The sequence below is a fragment of the Equus caballus genome, chromosome 16 (assembly GCF_041296265.1).
Source record: "Equus caballus isolate H_3958 breed thoroughbred chromosome 16, TB-T2T, whole genome shotgun sequence".
NCBI lineage: Eukaryota > Metazoa > Chordata > Mammalia > Perissodactyla > Equidae > Equus > Equus caballus.
In genome coordinates, this window is record NC_091699.1 from 37,015,217 (window position 1) to 37,037,411 (window position 22,195).

Here is a 22,195-nt window from a genome sequence, read left to right on the forward strand (position 1 = left end):
TAAGAAAGCAAAAAAGAAACAGATAAAATTAACTTATCTATCTATTTAAAACAATGTATCCAAAATATTACTATTTTATTGTATGATCAATATAAAACCTTATTAACGGAATTTTAAATACATTTTTTCATACTAAGTCTTTCAAGTATATTTTACACTTACAGCATATCTCCGTTCAGACTAGCCACATTTCAAGTGTTTAGTAGCCACATGTTGCTAGTACATAACAGCACAAGTCTAGATCTTTTTCAATAAAGAGCTTTAGGTATTCAAATTAAACCAGATGCTAATCTCTCCTGTTTATCAGGGAGTATCTTTTGAGCATGTATTATTTTCTAGCATTATGCTAAATTCTTATAGTATTTGGAACAATAGAACATAACACAGACAATCAATTCTGATTCAAAACAGAATTTTTTACAACTAAGAACCCTTAAGTCATCACACTCCACTTTATCTATAAACAAACACCGAGATAACGAAAGCTGACGATGATAGAAAAGGCTTACATTTATTAAGCACTTACCATGTGCCAGACATTGTTTGCAAGTAAGAACTTTCATTTAATTCTTACAATAACCCTATGAGGTGGTACTATGATACTTAGAATCATAGATTCCTAATACAGATATGTCACCAACGTGAGTAGTAATTTGCATCCCTCACGCAATGCAGTTATAGTGGCCAATATTTATTTAGAACTTGCTATGAGTCAGTTCCTATGTTAAGCAATTAACTGTCATTATTTCACTAAATTTCACGAAAAACCTTACAAAATAGGAATTATTACCTCCATTCTCCAAATTAGGAAATAGATTCAGAGAGCTTAATTATCTTAGACAAAGACTCCTGCCAATAAGTGGCCCTAAATCTTTGCTCATGCCACGCTTTATACTGTAATGTATAGTCTATTTCATAATTAACACGTTTGACAAAAGAAGGCGCCTTCTCTGGGGATTTCCTTATACATTTGGGAAGATGGGGCTGGCTTGCTAGAAATAATTGGAAATTACTCTGAGCACAGTCCAAATTGTGTGTTTCTGATAATAAGTGAAGACAACTTTAGAGAATATTAGAAAGAGTTGGAGCATTCTGGAACACAGCTTAAAGGAGAAAATAGTCTTTTTGGTTTTTAAATGCCAGCACAGCCCAACTGGTACTCATATTAGCACCCCACATATACAACCATTACAGCGCACAGCTGCATTCATAATAAGTACTTTGGTGGGCACTTTTTCTTTTGCAAAGCATTTGGACATACTCCGGTTTATTTGATTCATATAATAATCATCTTGTAAGGTGGGCAGGGAATGTGCTCATTTTATTGCTGAAAGATAAAGGGGTTGACTCACCCAGGATCCCCTAGTAGCTCCTTGGTGAAGGAGCCAAGTCCGAAGTCAGATCTTGTAAATCTGAGCTAGTGTTCTTCTCTCCATGTCAGTGTTTCCAAGAATCGGATAAGTGTAGGCCTAGTGGTTGTGATTTTAGCTGCAGGCAGGACTGCTCTTTATTTTCATAGTCTGTATTTATTTTTATGGATATTAGAAAAACACATAAACAGCTTAACAAACCATGATTTCAGGGGCTTATGGTTTAGGATGAGGCTACAGCATGTATTTAAGTTACAAAGTGAGTATAACCACATGAAAATATTAAGTCAATAATAGTCCAGGCGGTATGCACATAAGGTAAAAACCATGATCAAAATTTGGGAAACTTGACCTTATATAATGCCATCTATTTCCTAATAGAAGTCGTTGCTTGTACTTTCTATTACGTGACACAGATTCCAATGGGAAAGTTGTACGTTTAACTTTTTGTTTGATTCCAGAAGAACATGTAACACCAATGACAAATAAATAGCATTTTAACACCCTTAGCATTCCATTTGGACTTTCCGTAACAACTCTTTGTATTATTATCTTTTCTTCTTCGCTGGGCTGTGAACTCCTTGAGGACAATGACTTTATCTTACTCATCTTTGAGGTCCTCATGATGCCAAGGTATTTATTTCAGTTCAGTGAGTTTATTAGAAAGAGACAGAGATTCACTTAAGTTACATCAAGAAAACAGCCTATTTTTGGAAGGACATGTGTGGACAGAACCAGAAGTAAGAAAGACAGAGGCAGCTCTAGGAATCAACAACCTACCTCCCATCTCCCTCGAGAGACATGCATCCTCATGGCTCCTTGAGATGTATTTGTTTCTCTCAGTCTAACCTCTCCTTCCTCCAATTGGCCTCCTTTTTGATTCAGAGTTTCTGCTTCCTTATAATTTTGGCTCATAGAGAGCTCTTCATAGCCTCTCTGGCTTTAACTGCACCTCATCTGCAATCTTCTTCAACTCCCTCCATCTCTCCAGCTTCTTAGTGCAAATGCCCTAAACACGGAATCTAATTGGTCTCCCATAGCTTTCTACAACAGGCCAGTCATTCATTTGTACAAAAAAACCCAAACAACTATTGCATCTAAGTATCTCAACTTTATGCGTCCAATATAGAACAATCGATCCACATCCCACCAACCTCCCACCACCGTCCTCTCAGTTCTTGGGCCCCAAACCTTGATTCCTTCTTTGCTTTCCCTTTTCCCCATATAGCCTTCCAAACAGCCAGTTCTGTGGACCATACCTTTAAATATATCCTAAATCTTTCCAGTTTTCTCCCGCTCAACCTCTAAAACTCTTACTTAAGCCACCATCATCTTTTGGCTAGATTAACTAATAGTCACTTAAGTGTTCTCCTTGTCCCACTGAAAAATACATTTTTCACACAGCAGTTACATTAATTCTTAAAATGTGAAAATCAGATCATGTCACTCCCCTGGTTTTAAGCAAAGGATTCTCACTGCCTCTGGAATAAAACTCAAATGACTTACGTGGGCCACGAGGCCCTATCTGATATTGGCCCCTGCCTGCCTCACCGCACTGCACTCTCCTCTGTATCCACTGTGTCCTCACGGCACTGCTCTTTTATCTATTTCTTTACCGCACCACGTTCCCTCCCACTTTTGTTCTTGCTGTTCCATCTGCACGAAACTCTTCTCCAGATCTTCACATGGTTCATCCTTCCCATCATTCAGGTCACAGCTCAAATGTCCCCTCCTAAGAGGGACTTCCTTGCCTATCTCTTTTCCAGTTATTCTAACAGCACTGTTTAATTTTTGTCACTGCACCTGTTGTTATCTGACATGATCTTGGTCTTTTGCTTGTTTGCGTGTTTCCTTTCTCTGTCACTACAATGTTCAGTTCCAGGAGAAGACCCAATCTATCTTGCTCTCCACTGGATCCTCTGCACAATGAAGAGTTCCTTGCACAGAGTAGGATTCAAAAAAATGTGCTAAATGAAGGAAGGAGCCTCTTTTGTCCCAGCAACCATTCATAGATTGTTGACCAACTAATAATTTGGTGCCTACCCATCGTCCAATCAGCTAAGAATGGCAGAGCCTCTAGGACCAAAATATGGCTGAACATGGGCTGGATCTGTAGCAGAGAGCAAGCACCCTATACTCATCTGGTTACATGCTTGGCATCCATTTATGGATCAAATGAGTGAATGAACAAGTTCCAAAGTTTGACAAGTCTCTGAGGACTCCTGGTGATGTACAGTGAGACTCTGAAGGAAGAGCTGAGTGTGCTCTGCTTTTTTTCATACTGTCTGTATTTTTCTTCCAGAAAGCATTATAAAAAGTGCTACAGACACACTGCTTATCTGGCTAGAGACATTTGGTTGAAAATTGAAGTGATTTTTAAAACTACAGAAACATAGTCGTCTGGGCACTAGTGATGAGCCTGAGCTAGAAAGGACTTCATATTACATTTTCATTTAGTCTTGCACAACATAAGGCATTTACATTCATTTTCTTCTATGGCACTGTTTGTTCCAGTATGAGATTTATGCTTTACATTTTTTATCTGCATAAAGGAAACATTAAACTTCATCATTCTTTAAGAACGTTCACTCTGCAGAGGGACAAAATTTCATCTCTAAAGCCCATGGTAATCAGAGTTGTACTTTCAAGTTTGGAAATGGTCAAGTTCATGTCTGTCTAAGATGATGGCGTCAACTGACAAAAAAAATCACATTTAATGGTTCATTATCTGTAGCATTTACTCCCTCTAAACAATTTCTTGTGGTGACTTGTGAAAAGATCAGAGAAACCAGTCCCTTGTCATTTTGGCAAGCAATAAACTAAACATAGATATAAATAAGAATAAATTCTTGAAAATTAACCCTGGAGACACATTCTTTCATGATATTTTTGTATCTGTGAGGGAACAGGGATTGGCAAATGAGTTCACTTTGCAACCACTATTGGGCAGACTGTTTTCAAAGCCAACATTTAATGAGGGTTTGTTAAGATGAGCACCATGATGTACATTAATTTGATACATGAACTCTTAAAAAGTTCTGTCACATTGTGTAAATATTAATTTGTTAATTGAAGCAATTTGTTACAGACCTCCTTATCATTAGTAAAGAATAATAGGGCCTTAATTCTAATTATCTGCAGTGTAGCTCTGTGTGATGGTCACATTGGGTAAGGACTTCAGGGACATTAGGGCCAATTCCTACATAATCAAAGACTTGCTGTGGGTCCTGGATGAGGTGTGTAACCTCTCCATGTGTCAATTTCATTATGTCAAGTATTATTTTAAAAGACAAATCTCCATGAAGATAATCTATTTTCTTGTCATTTTTAAATTTTCGTCATTGCTAGGCACAGTGCCTGGCACCATACTGAATGTTTGAGCATTAATTAGTAAATCTCACAGGAGTGCTGACATAAGAAAGCAACTGGAGTGAGGGAGAGTGATAAGGAATGTATGCCAGGGATCAGAGATAGAGAAAGATGGGCATACTGTTTTCCCAGTATTTTTGCCAGGAATACAAATGTCTAATAATTATATAACAATGTGCTTATCCTCACTAATAATTAAATAAGTGCACTTATAGTATTCCATATTGGGAAGAATGTGGAGAATCAGGCACCTTCATATCCTCCTGGTGGGCATATCAATTGCTTTCTGCTGAGGAATTGGGAAAAATTTATAAAAATTTAAGGCTTGTGTACCTTTTGCCTCAGGAACTTACCTGACAAATGAAGTTATAAAACTATGTTAACTATAACATTGCTTGCAATAGTGAGAACCTGAAGCAACTAAATGTCTGTCACTAGGTGATTGGCTTAATAAATTATAGTATAGCTACACAATAAATTATGGTGCAACTATTAGGCCAAAAATGTGGTAGATCTAGAAGGGCTGACATGGAAAGATATTTACAACTGCTTTTGTTTTAAAAAAATACGAATTAACTTGCAAACTAATATTTATACCAGAATCAGTTTGAATCAAAAATGAGTACATGCAAACAAAAAGTCTGAAATGCTATACACCAAAACTCTTGATAGCGATTTTCTCTGAGAAATTACATTAAGGGAGATTCTGATATTCTTCTTCATTCACTTCTGTAAAACGAGATTTCTTGAAACAGAAGGAAAACGTGTTCCTTTTGCTAATAACAAAAAGATATTTAAAAATATGGTTATAAACAACAGAAAGTTTAACTGTCTTAGATGATGGGATGTAAGATGGTGGAAGAAAGGATGGAAAATGAAGCCCCTGGTAGGTGTGCTAAAATAAAACATGAATGTAGGGGTTGCTGAGCATAATTTTCAGCTAATTTCTAAAGATTCCAAGAGCCAATCAAGTACATCTTGGAAGAAGTCCCAATTCTGCACTTAGGAAAAGTGGTTCTCTGTACTTTCCACTTATTTCTGATATCTCAATGCTAGACTTAAGGACCATTACAGCCAAAGATCCTCCACTGTGATCAAAGATGCTCAAGTCCCATGATTTGTATCTGGGAACTCTCAGCTCGGGCTTCCTTCCACAATCCACCCCTTTGCCAGGGAAATGAGAATCTGCCACAGCACTAAACCCTTTGGAATAACTTTATTCTTAGAAAACCCTGTCATTTATGTGACTCCTTCACACTCAGCTGCCAGGTGACAGCTGCTACTTTGGCACAGAATCTTTCAAAATAAAAAGTAAAAAGTTCTACAAACTGTATGAGCAATAGCTCATTTATTTCAAATCCTAGCCAGCTGCACAAAGGAAAAAGGGTGATCATCATAGCTCCAGCCTAGAATTGTTTTTCCTTCACAGTTTATTCCTGGACTTGGGAAATCAACTGGAAAATCAATGTCACTAATTCTGAGTCCCAAGGAACACGATGTCTCTGAAAATCATTTCCTAAATCCCTTTTGCCTGCCGGCTTGCCTGTCTGTGGAGAGCACGCTACAAATCCAGGAGGGAGGAAAGGAGGCTCTGTAATTGCGGGGGTTTGTTAACTCAAGGATGTCACTGCTGCTCTTTACAGTGTGATGGTGAAGAGTGTGGTCTCTGAGGTAAGCCGCACCCAGACAAACCCAGACCCTCAAAGTCCACCCCTGCCACTTATCAGCAGTGTGACCTTGGGCAAGTCATTTACCCTCAATGAGCCTTAGTTTTCTCACCTGTCAAGTGGAGTTCAGAGTAGCTGTCTCATAGGGATGTTAGGGTATAATGTGTGTGGTATGCTTTGCACAGTTCCTCTTATATGATAAAATTATCAGTAAATAGTGGCTTTTATCTGACAATAATGATGCTGATGAGGATGATGATCACCATCATCATCTTCATCATCGTCACCATTGTTAAAAGAGAGTTTGGGATGGCAGTAAACAAATCCACTGAGACACCCATGGAAATCAGAAGATTTGGATAAGTTTCCAGGTTTGACATTTCTTAGCTGTGTGACCTTGAATAAAGTCTAAGTCTTTGTGTGCTATTCTGTAAAAAGGGGAGTAAAAATTCTCTGGCTCAGCCTCTGTTACAGTGTTGTTGTGACAATCAAGGGGATAATAACCATACCAATAATTGGCAATCTTTATATATATTATATATATATATATATATACACACATACACATATATAAAATAAAAGAATTAACATATGCATCCTCCTTCCTGATTTCTATCCTTATTTCTACTGGGCTTAGGGGAAAAGGCAACTAGCACTTCAGCCTTTTTTGGGGGGACATGCTCAAAAGTACATTCTGGGGGGTAGTGAAATTGCTACAGTTTACCCATTACTACCAAGTTTAAATTACCATTTTCTTTCTCACTGTTTATTCTTTTTCATTTTAAGAGTAATATATGCCACAACAGAAAATTTGAGAGTAACAGAAAATAAAAACATCCATTTGCTTATTCATGGTGCTTCTCTTTTTCTATTTTATCACGTGAATTATAACAAATAAGCCAAATGTTTGCTTAAACCAAAGTAAAATCCCAAATATTTAAAAAAAAATCTATCAGCGTTAAAACACAAAATATCAGGCCATTGCAAATTGAAGCTCTTCCTACTTCTCCTTAGGTCAGCAGTTCTCCGAGTTCCGTGAGTCACCTGGGGACTCAGTAAATGGCAATCCTGGGCCCCACTGGCAGTAATGCTGATTCAGCAGGTCTGGAGCAGGATCTTGGAATCTCCGTTTTTAACAAACTTTCTACAGGATACAGATGCAGGTAGGGGGTCCCTGAACCTCACATTGAGAGAGACTCTAAAGTCCTGCCTCACGTCCGGGCCTCTGAATTCCCACAGCTGGATCCTGGAAGAGGAATTAGGAATGTGAATCTCAGTCGTACAGTTGTCACTTTGGACGCCCCAGGCGCCGAGGCTTTTACTGTTCGGTTCTGACTGTGGAGCGTCTGGCAAGCAGGCAGCTCGAGCACTTCCCACCTTTTCGTTTAACCTCGTGGCCCCGGGAGAATTCGATTCATCTCGTGGCTCACAAAATGCCATTCTCTCAGGGATGGGGGGAGGGTGGGAAAGGAGAGGACACACAGGGCTCCACCACTCAATTGACACCAGCTTGGCCTCATAAAGTATATTGTGTGACTTCTGGCCAACTGCTTGATAGCTCCAGGGGACACAAAGAATGTTTTAACGTTTCTCTGGTTCCAGAAGAGAAGGAAGCAGAGATGGAGATTAATGGGACCATGGAGCTGGCACCTAACATTTTCAAAGGACAGGACTTACATATAGATATGAGTGGGATGTTTCCTTCTGACATTCATGGGCTGTTATTATTAGCTGGATTCCTTTGTTCTTTTCTAGACAACTTAAAATCATTTTTTTTCCTCTCTCTCCAAATCTAAGGAAGAAAATAGATGAAAGGAAGAACTAGAACTTATTTTTATAACTTGGAAAAAAACGATGTTTGCGTTCTTCTAGGCTATAGAGCTTCTCCCAGGTAATGAGGTTCTGCCCACACCACTCCCCCATGCCTGCTCTGTAAAATTACACACAGCGAGACTGGGAACTACATAAAAGGCTCACGCAGCATACACTGATTTAATCTCTGCCGCTTGTCACCTCCCTATGGGTGCTCAACAGAAACAACAGCCTTGATTACACAACCTACAATCATTTTCAGTAAGTGCCCCAATCCTGGTCTTTAAAAGCCTGTTCAGATTTTACCTAAATAGGACAAATACCAGTGCAAGCTTTATGAGATTGAAAGAAAGAGACTTGCATAAAGCAATTTCATCGAATTTTTACATTTCCTTCTCCTCTCTCTGAAGCAGCAGTGGCTGGGGCACTCTCAGGGCTCCCGGCCAAGGTCAAGTAGAGCTGTTCCCCTGAAAAGGAACTCAATGTATTTCTATTTTCTCAGAATTAGAGATCTAATTCTCTCTCAAGGAAGCTTCAATCCAGTTTTCTCATTTGGCAGATGAGGAAACTGAGGTTCAGAGAGGAACTCTGTGCTGGTCATTGCCTGTTTGTTCTCAATTCTGTGCCCTGCTCCTCCCCTGTTCTGTTCTGCATCTCAGGGGCCTGATTTCCTTGCTAACCGCCTTCCAGTTAGGTTTGGCCAATGGGAAGCTCTGGTAGGAGACTGGAGGGCAGAAGCCAGGGAGAAGCCAGGGTATCTCGCCCCCTCTTTCTCTTGCTGCTTTGGGCAGCATCTCCAGCAGTGGCCGCATCTCTTCCTTGGTTCATGCTCCTTTTGGCTGCCTCCTCTCTCTATGGTCCCAGCTTCTGCCACACAGGCCCCATCTTCTGCTCTAATAAGACCACCTCCTCCCTTTGTGCCTCTTGCTCAGGGGTCAGTAAACTTCTTTTTTTAAGGGGACAGATACTCAATAATTTAGGCTTTATGGGCCAGTAGGCAAAACCAAGGATATTTTGTCAGCACTTACATAATGTTTAAAATGTAATCATTTAAAAATATAAAAAACATTCTTAGCTCATGAACCACATAAAAACAGGCAGTGGGCTGGCTGGATTTGCCTCAAGGGCCTTCCGTTGCCGACCCCTGCGCTAGCCTTAGGGTGGTGGTGGCTTCCCATAATTGCTAACCTCTGGACTGCCTCGTGGTCCCCTTTCCAATCATCCAAGCCCTGTCTCCCCACTTCCCTATGTTAACTTGTTAAAATTGAACCACCTGGCATGAGCTCTCTTTTCCTGACTAGACCCTGACCAGTACTGGCAATGACTTGTTTAAAACCATATTCCACAAAGTGGAATTATTATCTACTTCATAAATTTCTTATTGGTTTCAGAAATGCATTCGCAAACATGTCTCAATGGAATCATGTTAGTTTCTGTCCCAGTTAAGTCAGCTGACTGCCTATTGTGTTCTGACTGTCCTGGTTGGTGCCATAAGGCAGTGTTGAAAAACTAGTGGCCCCAAGGGGTGCCCATAAGCCAATGTCAAGGACAAAGAACTTAAAATATTGAAGTTGCTCCTAATACCAATCAAGTGCTACCGAACATCACTGGCAAAAGTGATGGAAAAAGCTGACAAACAGGGCTGGGTTGTAGATGCAAATTCCCATAGGAGGCGAGGTGTGGATGACCATGCAGATATAATGTGATATATATCCCGCCTTCCCCTTGCTGCTGCCTCCACCTTTGTCCAAGCCACCACAGTCAATTGCCCGGGGGGCTGCAGCTGTCTCCTAACTGCCTCCCTGACTTTATCCCTACCCCACGCTCCCTTAGGTCTATCTATTTTCACAGCCACAAGCAAGGTCTTTTACAAACATAAATTGCATGACTCCAGTGCTCAAAGCCTCCGATGACTTTCCATTCACTCACTATAAAATCCAAATGCCTCATATCATCCCCCGAGACGCTGCCTGATGCAGCTTCTGCCTGCTTCTTCAACTTCGTCTCCTGCCCCCCTGCCCCCTCTGCATTCCAAGCCAGCAACATTGGTTTCCTTGCTGGTTCTCACACTCTCCCCAAGCTCAGACATCAGGCCTCTGCACCCGCTCTTCCCCCACCCTGGAATATACTCCTCAGGTATCTTTGTGGTGCACACACACTCTCTCTCCCTCTCTGTCAATTCGTGCAGGTCTGCAACTCCAGCATCACTTCATCGGGGAGATTTCCCCCCAACCAGCTAACCTAAAACAGCATGGCTTCTCCCCCTAGCCCTTTATCTTCTTAATTTCCTCTCAGCATTGCCCATGCTGTTCCCTTTGCCTAGAACATTCTTTCCTCTTCTCTTTAGAGTGGTTTAAATGTTATCTCCTCAGGGAGGCCCTTCTGGATCATTCTATATAAGTAGGTGTCCTTTAACCCTTTCCACCTCCACCAACACTTATTTTACATTTCTGTACAATGTTCACCTTCTTAGAAATTAACACCACTGTAAGTGTGTGTATGTATTCTTTGTCTACTTCTTTCTTGTCTTCCTCCCATTCCCATACGATTGTACATTTTACAAAGGAAGGGACTCTGTCCACTTTACCAATCAACACCTCCCAAGTGCCTATTATAGTTCAGGGCCTTGTACACTGTAGCTGCTCCATAAATATTTACTGAAAGAATGGATAAATGATACAACATGAGGTCATTCACAGATCTAGGAAAGATGATTAAAGAGTCTCTCCATTGTTAGAGGCCATCGGTTGGCCACCCATAGCTCTCTGGCACTCATCAAGTTTGTACACAATGATGACTTTCTAATGCAAGCATCCAAGATCTCCGCCTGAAGCCTTTCTTGGGCTGCAGGTGCAGGCTTGGTCTGCACGCAGTGCCAGGGAGTTCACACCTGCAGGAGCAGCTTTTGACCAATGGCCAACACGAGTTGGTGGATAATTACGCCAGCTTCAACACTTGCCTGACAGAATCTCTCTGAAGTACATTATCCATGATTTCCTAGAAGTCTCAGTCGCCCCATCTGTCCATGGTGGTACCTTGCCCACCAATCCACTGTTTACTGGCTTTCTTTCCTTCCCTGTCTTACTTCCCCATTCCTTACTGGTGCTTCCAGGGATCACCTGCCTGCCAAGAAAACTACAAATCCTTGTCTCAGGGTATGCTTCTGGGAGAACCAAAACTAATACATCCTTCTTCCTGATTCCCCATCACCACTCTCCTTTTGGGGAAATGTTGCAACCTGAGTGTTCCAATCTAGCAGTTCTACAGGTTGGGCGGGGGAACAGTGGGATGGGAGTGAAGCAAATTAATTTTTCATTCACTGATTTTTTCATTTAACCCATTCCATGCCAGCAGCCATTGTACTACATTTTCTGTGGTCCCTGCAGACATTCCCTACAAATGATAGCTTCTCATTTCATTGCAGAAATCTCCAAATAGGGCTGTCCTTGTCTTTGGTCTACAGCTGTATTCTGGTGACAGTTCCTTGCACTAGATTTGATTAATAATACTATTAATAATATCAACAACAAGGATGATACAATTCAGTGAAGACTTGATGTGTGCCAGGCTCTGTTACACAAAGAACTTGTATGACCTAATTGAATGATCACAACTATTTCCCTCTTAACAATATTTCTTTCTTACAGTAAGGAAACCTAGTCCCAGAAAGGTTATAACTTGCCCATCCACTAGGTGGCAGAGCTAGGATCTGAAGCCCGAGGTTTGGCTAGAGATACACCATTAACCCTTTGGCTACACCACCTTCACATCTCCCCAACTCTCTGCCCCATCGAACCACCAGGTCTTATCACACACAAAATTTATTTTAAGGTACAACGTTAAAATGAGATACTGCAGTTATAAAGTTTCTGAAATTTTAGCCAAAAAGAGTGAAACCCTTCGGTAATGAAAAACAATAAATGAACGCTTAAATGTAATTGCAAATACAGCACTTCCTGAACACAAGATATAAAAAATTGCAGCCTTTAACACTTTCATTTTCCCCAAATTGGGTCTTAAGGTAAAAAAGAAAAAAAAATTATCACCGCTGCTCTAGGGTACGGATCTTAGGGAAAAATGCCATCCCCTCTGACAGAGCTAGCATTTCTAGATAATGGGTGAAACTCCACAGTTTCCTGGCATCTACCACCACCTGGCCCCATGTTTCCAACAGGAGTGGGTGAATCACAGAGCAAGTGGCTAGAGGCATGAAGAGGAGAATGGTGCTTATGTAGCAGTGCCCAGCTGAGCAGCCCCAGCTCGCCCTTCCCTCCATACAGAAGACCCCTCATCGGATTCTGTTTCAGGGATCACAAGGATCTGACTCCAAGTCTCATTCTGCCATCCCGCTCATGCCAACCAACCTCGGGAGGATCATGCTAGTGCTGCTGAGCGTTCTCTGTTCTGTCACTTTGGGAGGCTTCCATTCTCTCATTAGTTTAATGAGAAAAGAAAAATACAGGCCCGATAATAATAAAGGGCAACCCAGAAAAGCAGTAAAAGTAAGAGCTAAAAGCAAGTTAATAAATGTGAGACAGTTAAATATGCACACACCTTTTAATGCTTGCATATTGGGAGACAGAGGGTTGGGGATGCTTCCATTCTGGGTAAAATATAACATAATAAAGGGGTTATTTTGTTGTCCTGAGGGTAATTTTGTTAATTAACTAGGATGAGTATCTTTTTGAGCTCTCTATTTTTAATTATGCTTTCTTGATTATGAGAGTAAAAATAATATACTAAAAGAGAACTTATTGAATGCCAGGCCTCGTTTTAAGCATTTTGCATATATGACTCATTTAAATCAACATTACTATAAAATAGGTAACATTGTCTCTGTTTTACAGATAAAGAACAGAAATGGAAAGCAATTTTCTCACCATCACTCAGCCAGTAAGTAGCAGAGTGCGGATTCCAACCCAGGCACTCTGTCTCTAAAGTTGAAGATACACTATGTTGCCTCAGTGGATTAACAGTGTAAAAAGTTTTAAAAGCTTTTTGTAGAAAATCTGTAAAATGTGGACAAGTGTAAAAAGAATATTTGACTCATTCATAATCTCACCACCTAGAAATACGTTAACATTCTGATGCAATGATCATGACATAATCTCTGTAAATATGATTTACTTTTTGTTGTTTGGCTATCCTATGAGAAAGGCTGTATGGTTAATCACCAAACTTGGAGAACATATTTGGGATGGACTGACTTAAAATATAGACTATGTCTTAAACAAAATGCATTTTGCGGGCCCCATGGTGTATCGCCAAAATCTGAGCAATCATCTATTTTCCGAAAATCTAAAACTGAGGTTGAAGTACACGCTACTTCCTGGTTGTCTCATCTCTTCCCCTCTGGCTTTTCTTGGTCCCCTCAGTCGCTCCTCTCCTTCTTCATTTCTTTTAAGCGTGGGCCTCCCCCACAGCTTAGCCCTATGCTCCCCTTCTTCCACTCTCTTGAAGACCTCTCTTTTTCCAGGACTTATTTTCCATTTCATGAAGATGATTCTTACACCTCCATTCAAGTTTCCCCTCTCTCTTCTCACACGGGGTTTAGCATAAAACTTCCTGAGAGAAGACACCTTACACTCTGCATGGTCAAATCCAAAGGTATACTCTCCGTGTCAAAATGGATTTCCTTATTGGCCTCTTTTTGCCATTTTTTACTTCTTCTTCCCTATTTAATCATTTGGAAATTCAATGTCTTCTAAAAACTTTCCAAAAACCACCTTTCTACCTTTATTTATTTTGAGGACGATTAGCCCTGAGCTAACTACTGCCAATCCTCCTCTTTTTGCTGAGGAAGACTGGCCCTGGGCTAACATCCATGCCCATCTTCCTCTACTCTATATGTGGGACGCCTACCAAAAATGGCTTTTGCCAAGCAGTGCCATGTCCGCACCCAGGATCTGAACTGGTAGACCCTGGGCCGCCAAAGTGGAACGTGCGCACTTAACTGCTGCGCCACTGGGCCTGCCCCTCTAATTTTATTGATGACTTTTCTCATCAAAATTTTTTGCTCTACTCACCATGTTTCAAACAACCTGAACACTGCTTTCTTCAGTTTTTATTCAAATTAGATATATGGAATTTATTGGTAGAATATATGAAATCCAAAAGTCTGGATTTGCTTTTCTATGTGATGTTGACCAAATTTCTCTCAGCTCAGTCTTCTTAATCAGAATAATAGTAACCCTCACAGAGTTGGTGTAATGATTACATAATATAAGATACATGAAAGTGGCTAGCACAGCGCTTGGCACATTATGGGCTTGCAGTAAGTATTTGCATATCTATTCATTCATTCCCCTCTGACCCTTCAGATGTAACCTTTGTCATGGAAACTTTTGTTCCCGTGGTGCCCAAACTCTCTGCTCTGACCTCCTCTATCTTTCATCTGACATGCCTCATGTATAAATGCAAGGTGTTACTTGGCATTCTTCGAGTAGGGTTTCTCCAAATATATTAACTTCCTTAAAATAAGAAACCCTACTTCACACTTCTGTGTATAAAGTGCTAAAATATTGAATTTGGAAGCCTCCCCCCACCACAAATGATCAAGTAAGTTTTTACCAGATTATCACATAATAGTAGATGAGAAAACAGCTAAATATTACTTGTTCATTTTAATCACAAATCAAAAGGAAGGTCAGGTGACAAATGTTCTATTTCTATAATAAAACGATATATTGCTGAATGCAAATTCCTTCTGATATAAATATGAATCAAAAATACATACATGTGGTGACATAAAGGAGTTACACACTTGGGCATATTTATCAGAAGCAGCACGTGAATATTTTGTAAAATTATCTAGCATTTTCTAAATTGACATTATCCTACATCTGATACTCTGATAAAAGAGTTTAGTAGCTTTCTTTGATCTGTCATTGACAGACTAATTGTTTTTGTTCAAAGGACTTGGCATTAGAGTTTATTGTCTTCCTTGTGTTTGTGATAAACTGAATAGTTAGAAGCTGATGAATGCACTTATTTTATCTCTAAGATTATGATCAAATTATTGGCATTGGGTTATGAAGTTTTAGGAGAAAATAACTTTTTAACGATTTACATCACCAACATCTTGCTTACCCAACTTCTTCTAAAATAAATGACTTCAAAATAATCTGTATAAATTCTAGACGTGGTTTCTTACTAGCGAAATCCTTCCCAAAAAGATAAATGCACAGCATTTTAAAGTATCCAAATGGACAACTGAAATTGCAACTCTAGTAAAATGGAGCCTCTTTGAGTGGTATGTCTTCCTAGATGGATGTTAATGGGACAAAAGTGCAAGACATCCTGTGAGATGAGTAGGCTAACCACGATTCCTTAACAGCAGATAGTATGTTGTACACATGTGGTAAGCAGACTGGCATGAGCTTTCTTGCTTTTTCTAGAACAGTGGTTTTTAAATTGCTTCTAGGAGACCTAGTGTTCTGAGGAGATATTATGGGGGCTGTAGCGCGGTGGGTGGGCGATGTGTGTGGTAGGGAGAGGGCTGAGGAGGACCAGCTGGATGCTTCAGGCTCCTTTCCTCCCCTGCTTCAACTTTCTCAATGACTCATGTCTATTTTATATACAGAGCTTCTGAGCCAGGTACTGTTTGGAAGAAAAGTTCTGCTACTGAAAAAACAGTGGTTGACCATCTTTGTTTCAGAACCCAAGTAAAAATCTTTCTATGAGCAGGCCACTACACTTAGACATGGCAACAAACATTTTTATCCAATTTTCTCAGTTGTCTTTCACTGGGGCAGGAATATGTCTTGGGAAGAAAATGAAGAAGCCCAAGGCTAGAAACTGCTTGCTTGATGGGTCTTTTCAAATTGTACACTTAGTCGAGGATTACATGAAATTAAATATTACTCTGCTCACCATCCTCATTCCAACCCAAGCAGGTCTCTTGATTTCTCTCTTCCAGTTTGAGAAACAGACCGAGAGGCCTGCACTCAATGTTTAGTGACCTGTTGCTCTTCAAATCTTAAGAAATTGACTTTCAAGTCATCTGCTCCTACCACATCTCTTGGTGGGAAATCATTATAGAAGGTAATATACGCCATACAATTTCATGTTTAATGTTACTAAGCATCCCATCCCTGCTGCCCAACCATTGCCAGTTCTTATCTCCTATCTTAGATCCCAGCCATTGCCAATTCTTATCTCCTATCCTAGATCGCACGTGTTGATCAACGAGCACACATTGGCTTGGCCATTCTCCATTAAAGCCAAGGAGTTCATTCAGAACTTTCAGAAGAAGGGAGGCGCCCAGGACCCCCACCCCCATTTCCACCAGCACAGGAAGCTCTTATTACAAAATCACCAGGATTCTATGCTTACTATTTCTGAACTTTGGCCTCTCTTATTAGTTAGGAGAGTATCTACTTGGGCAGAGGTGTTTGCAACTGAAAAACTGCTCAGTACATTGGGATAAAAGCCACTTCCCTGTGATTCATTGACTGTGAACTGAGGCACTTTTGTTTTGGACTAGGAAAATTTCCCTAAGTCAATATATTAAGGTTGTGTTCCATGACATATAAATCCTCTGAGATGCTCAGTGAGAAAGAGCACCTGTGGTCAAACATATTTGGGAAACATTGTGTTTCTCTTGGTGATTCAAAACGCGCATTAGAAGAGCAAAGTGCTTAGAAGTATTTTTTAAACTTATTTGATCATGTAATTTTTAAATTGGCCTTCCTCTTTCTTTTCTTTTTAGAAATATTAAATATCTAGGGCTCCACGGGAAAGAGTTTGGAAAATACTGTACTTGCCAATTTAAGTAAAATTTTTAGGGGTCAGTTTCTACTTTTCTCTGTAATTCCAGAGCCAGCACCATGTCTGGCACAAGGTGATTACTCAATAAATGTTTGTTAAATTGAAGTGAACAAGAAACTATGTTAATAAGATGAGAAACATTATGTTCAAAGTTGTTTTCAAAAATCACACCAGTTATGGGGCTGGCCCCATGGCGTGGTTAAGTTTGGCATTCTCTGCTTCAGTGGCCTGGGTTTGCGGGTTTGGATCCCAGGCACAGACCTACACCACTTGTCAGCCATGCTGTGGTGGTGACCCACATACAAAATAGAGGAAGACTGGCACAGATGTTAGCTAAGGGTAAATCTTCCTCAAGCAAGAAGAGGAAGATTGGCAACAGATGTTAGCTCAGGACCAATCTTCCTCACCAAAACAAAACAAAACAAAAAACTAAAACACCAGTTATTTGTGCCAAGTATTTGGCAGTTTTACAGAAATAAATTATTTTAAAATTAAATTCAATTAATCTGCTTTGGGTATAAGGATCAGAATCACAAGATGTCTGATTTGGGATAAACCCTGGTAGGTGACTAGTCATCATTTTATAGACAGGGCACAGACAAAGATAAGGTATTATCTTTCAGACTGAACTTATAAAGAGACTGAAAGAATTATCTCAAGCAATTTAAGCATAGCAATAGAAATGTGAGCTCTGGCCTCAACCTAGGAGGGCTCAAATCCTGACTCTGCCACTTACTGGCCGAGGGAATGTGGGCAAACATATCTGTGCCTCAGTTTCCCCATTTGTAAGTGGCGATGGCAATTGTACTCCCCTCTAAGGGTCATTGTGATGACTAAATGAGATGAAACAAGTAAACAGCCAAGTACAGTATTTGGCAGATGGAAACAATATTAGATATTAACACTTAATTAATAACACATTATCAGCCAAGATTTCATAGTCAGTATGAAATTAGAGGTGATACTAATTCTAGAGAGAATTTGGGAGACCTGAAGATTGGAAATATGGATGGGGACGAAGACATTGTATAACTGAGGTCTCTGTATTGATAGCCCCCAATCCTGGGCCATTTGTAGCATTTTTTGGAGGAAAGTCAATTCTAGTTTGAAGGTACAACTCACAAATCCTCCCAGGGTGGAGAGGTAGGTGGGTATTTTCCTTGTTCAGGTATTTTGCGGGCTCAAGTAGAATCCTTTCTGTTTACCCAGGAGTCCCTAGGAGACTGCATTATTTTTTGAGGAACCACATCAAAAAGACAGTGTCCTCTCTGTGAGGCCAGCGAGCAGGAAGCACCACTCCCTACCTGAACGGGTAGGCGAACGCTATGTCAATGCTGAGGTTACTTTCGGTCTTGTTGACGCAGTCCACACTCAGCCGCAGGGCTCCAGAATAGCCACCGCATGTTGCAAATGCAAAGATTGCAAAAAGCTGTGGAGAACAAAGAAACAAAAGAGAAGGCGGCTATTAGAACGATGCTGATCTAATGAGATATGTCAATAGGAGTTCAGTGTCTGGATTGAGAAAGGTTATGGTTCTTCTGAAATGCGACACCATATTTGGTTCAGGCTGGAAGATGGAGGCCTGGATGGTAGTAAGAACTGGGGAGGTGGTGTCTGGCAAGCTGGAGTAATTACGCTTGGAGAAAAATTAAACACAAGGAGAAAATGTCTGTGTTTGAGTGTGTAAAGAGCTGTCATGCCTCAGAAGGTACAGATGTAATCCCACATCATGGCGTCTGGAAAGCTACGCACCAAGGGATTAATGAAGGATGTCTCCTGGTGGAAAGAATTTGGGGAGTCTCTTTGCTTTCTTCATTTTGTTTATCTATATTTTCTGCAATGCTTAGCCCTGGGGGTCTAGTAGTTAAGATTCAGTGCTCTCACCACCGTGGCCCAGGTTCATTTCCCGGTCAGGGAACCATACTACCCGCTGTTGCTTGTCATACTATGGTGGCTGCATATTGCTGTGATGCTGAAAGCTATGCCACCAGTATTTCAAATACCAGTAGGGTCACCCCTGGTGGACAGGTTTCAGCAGAGCTTCCAGACTAAGACAAACTAGGAAGAAGGACCTGGCCTCCCACTTCCAAAAAGATTGGCTATGAAAACCGTATGAATAGTAGTGGAGCGTTGTCTGATACACCGCTGGAAGGTGAGAGGGTGGCGCAAAAAGACCGGGCAGGGTTCCGCTCTGCTGTATATATGGCTGCTATTACAACAAATTTTCTGCAATAACCATGTTCTATCTTTTGGAAAATTATAGATTTTTAAAAAGGCATAGTCAGAGAATTTTAGAGGTTAAGTGTTGAGGAAAAGTAGGTGAGTATCTGAGAGATGCTATTTCACAGCAGAAAATCTCAGTATCTGTTAGCCTCAAACCCCCTTGATGGTTACATCTCTGTGTCAGTTGCTCTTTCTAAGTCAACTATTAAAAGCTTCCACTGGTTACCAGTTAATGCCATAGTCTATTCTGGTGTAGAACATGGATCTGTGGGAATTAGATACTGAAAGCTAGGAGCAGGAATTCAGAGAAGTCTTCAAGAAAGAATATACATCTGGGAGGGTGGGGATGGCCTCAGATGGGAAGTAAGCAACTGCCAGACTTTGGTCAGTCAGTTCGGCTAAATTCAGAAGACTTCCCTCTTCATTTCCCAAGAAAGTCAATCAAGTGCATTTAACACTAATCCATGCTGTAATACTCCCATTTATTTTGTTTTAATTCTGGAATTCAGCTTCTTGCAGTAGCTTGGGGCCCCTGTTAGGAACACTAGCTCACTTTGCCCAATGAGGGGAGTTGCTGTGTAAGGGTTGCATGCATGGGCTCTGGAATGTAACCGTGGGAAGGATGCTGAATTTCCCCATGCCTTTGTTTCCTCAATAGTAAAATAGCATTGATATGAACTCCTCCGGGTCATTTTGTTATTCATGATACGAGGTAGACAGTTGCTGTGGACAAGAAGGCTGCTGGAGCTGGCAATGTCACCGAATCCATTCAGAAAGTTCAGAAGGTGAAATGAATGTTATCCATAACACCTGCCACCTCACTCTCGTGGTGGAAGAAAAGCCTACAACTGTTTGTCTCAATTGGCTATTTAACTTTAATAGGAAAAGACTGGTTAATGATAAAACCTTCACAGGGAAAGCAATATTTTTTTGGACCATTTGTGTGTATGTAGGTTTTGTTATTCATTTTTAAAATCAGTATTTTAGAAACAGAAACAACTTGACCAAAAGATAGAGTAGATGTAATAAGAGCAAAATGTGTTTATATGTGTTAACGTGTGTAAAACATTTAGGATAGATCCTGGCACAGAATAAGCGCTTGATAAATGTTAATGAATATTATTACTGTAAATAGATGTGGATGAGATCTTTGGTAAGATGTTCCAGGCCATAAAATAGGAAATTTAGACTCACTCCCTAGCTAAATCTATACGAACATCAGCCCGAGGGAACCAACATAAGAGCACGCCAGAAAAACTCGTCTTTTTTGCTTTGCTTGCTTTTCTTCCTAGTTTGCTTCACCGCTGGGACTTGAGGAGGCATCAGAAGCTACTCTAACTCACTCCGCAATCTGGGGATGATGCACAGAGAATGCCAGCGCCGAAGGGAACCTGCTCTTTACCCCTGTGGTGTGGATTTGCTCACTATGCATGACCAAATGCTCACTTTCTGTCAGCTCCTAGTATTGGCAGGAAGAAGGAGGAAGCGATTTTAATTGTTCAATGCTTAAATCTAGGTTTCATCATATAACACTGGATGTCTTGGCCCTTTGTGCCATGTCATGATAGTGCCTTTGTTAAGATTTCTTCCAGAAGAAAGAATGGAGTAATGGATCCCAAAGCCTGTGCTATGGCTGTGGATAGCCCTCCCCCATCCAAGCTTCCTCATCTGTAAAATGGGGATATCCTCTGTATCTTCCAGAATCACTGAAGGAATTAAATGAGATGGAGTACGTATTTATGTGCAGCCCCACCCCCCAATTCACCCAGAGATTTGTGTGGTATTTACACATGTGCACTTCTCTGGGGCGAGCGCCCTTGTACACGTGAACGTAAGGAATAATTGTCCATTGTAGCCATTATTAAGTACCCACTGTGGGCCAGGTATTGTGCCCAGCACTTACCATATGCAATCATATTTACTCTTGACAACAGTGTTGTGTGCGTGTGTGCATGTGTATATATGTGTGTGTATGAAGCTTAATACTCCTATATTAAAAATGTAGGAGAGTAGCATAAGGACTTCAAACAGTTGCATTTTTAAAAATTCCTTGAAACATTAAAATTATTAAGTTTGAGTTGAAGGACATAAAGACAAATCTTGTTAATTTTGGCACTTAATGGCTATAAAGAAACTACTCTTGGCTTTAAAGTGCTTTAAATACAGCAAAGTATTATTAAAACTACCATGAAGTGAACTTAACATGGAATGATAATTATGTATTTAACTAGTTCAAAATGTTACATGCATGGAAAGAAGGCATCAGACTATCGAAACCACACACACTACTAATTTTTCTTTTAACTTCTATGGAGCTCTGAAAACATGAGACATTGTGTTCGAGTTAAATATGATATCTATAGGCTGTCTGGTTAAGTTTCTCCCTTCCCCATAGACCTCACTGATTAAAGGGAAATCATACTGTGTGACCGATATCAAATTCACATGGGTTTGATGAGGATTAAACAGATAATGTCTGTATAACACTGGAAGAGTCAGATCCTGCTGAGTGAATAACGTATTACAGGGCTGGTTGATTTCATGTTTGGGAGACTGAAATCAACTTCTTCAGAGTCTAATAGCCAGCGTCCTGGCCCTGTAATTAGAATACATCAAGACCTAGCGGAGAGAGGGGACTGAAAGCTCTTTTGGGCGTCAAAGTTCTCTTGGTGTTGCAGAGAAATGTAGAATGGGAGGGAACTTTGGAAATCCTCCCACTCATTCCCCTCCCATTAGCCCACCCAGCCACTCTGCCCTAGGTAGCAGAGTGCAGCAGTTCTGGAGTCAGGCAGACCTGAGCTTGAGTCCTATTTCTAGCTGTCTGACCCTGAGCAAGTTATTTAACATCTCCAAAGCTCAGTTCCTACATCTATTAAATCAGGACTAATTCACTGGTTTATTCAGCAGATGTTTAATGGTATACTTACCATGTGCCAGCTGGTGGGAAACAGAAAGACAAAAAAGTCAGAGAAAAGACAAAGAGAA

The 22,195-nt window shown here is 40.6% G+C and overlaps 1 protein-coding gene across 2 annotated transcripts in view; it reads right to left on the reverse strand.

Annotated features, from left to right (window-relative positions):
• The window catches only part of SYNPR (synaptoporin), a 294,799-nt gene that overhangs the window by 85,537 nt on the left and 187,067 nt on the right, over positions 1-22,195 (reverse strand). For both annotated transcript variants that reach the window (XM_005600497.4, XM_001488317.6), the window contains one exon: positions 18,292-18,416. In XM_005600497.4, coding sequence (XP_005600554.2) covers positions 18,292-18,416 — 125 coding nt within the window. The remainder of the gene's footprint in view (positions 1-18,291; positions 18,417-22,195) is intronic.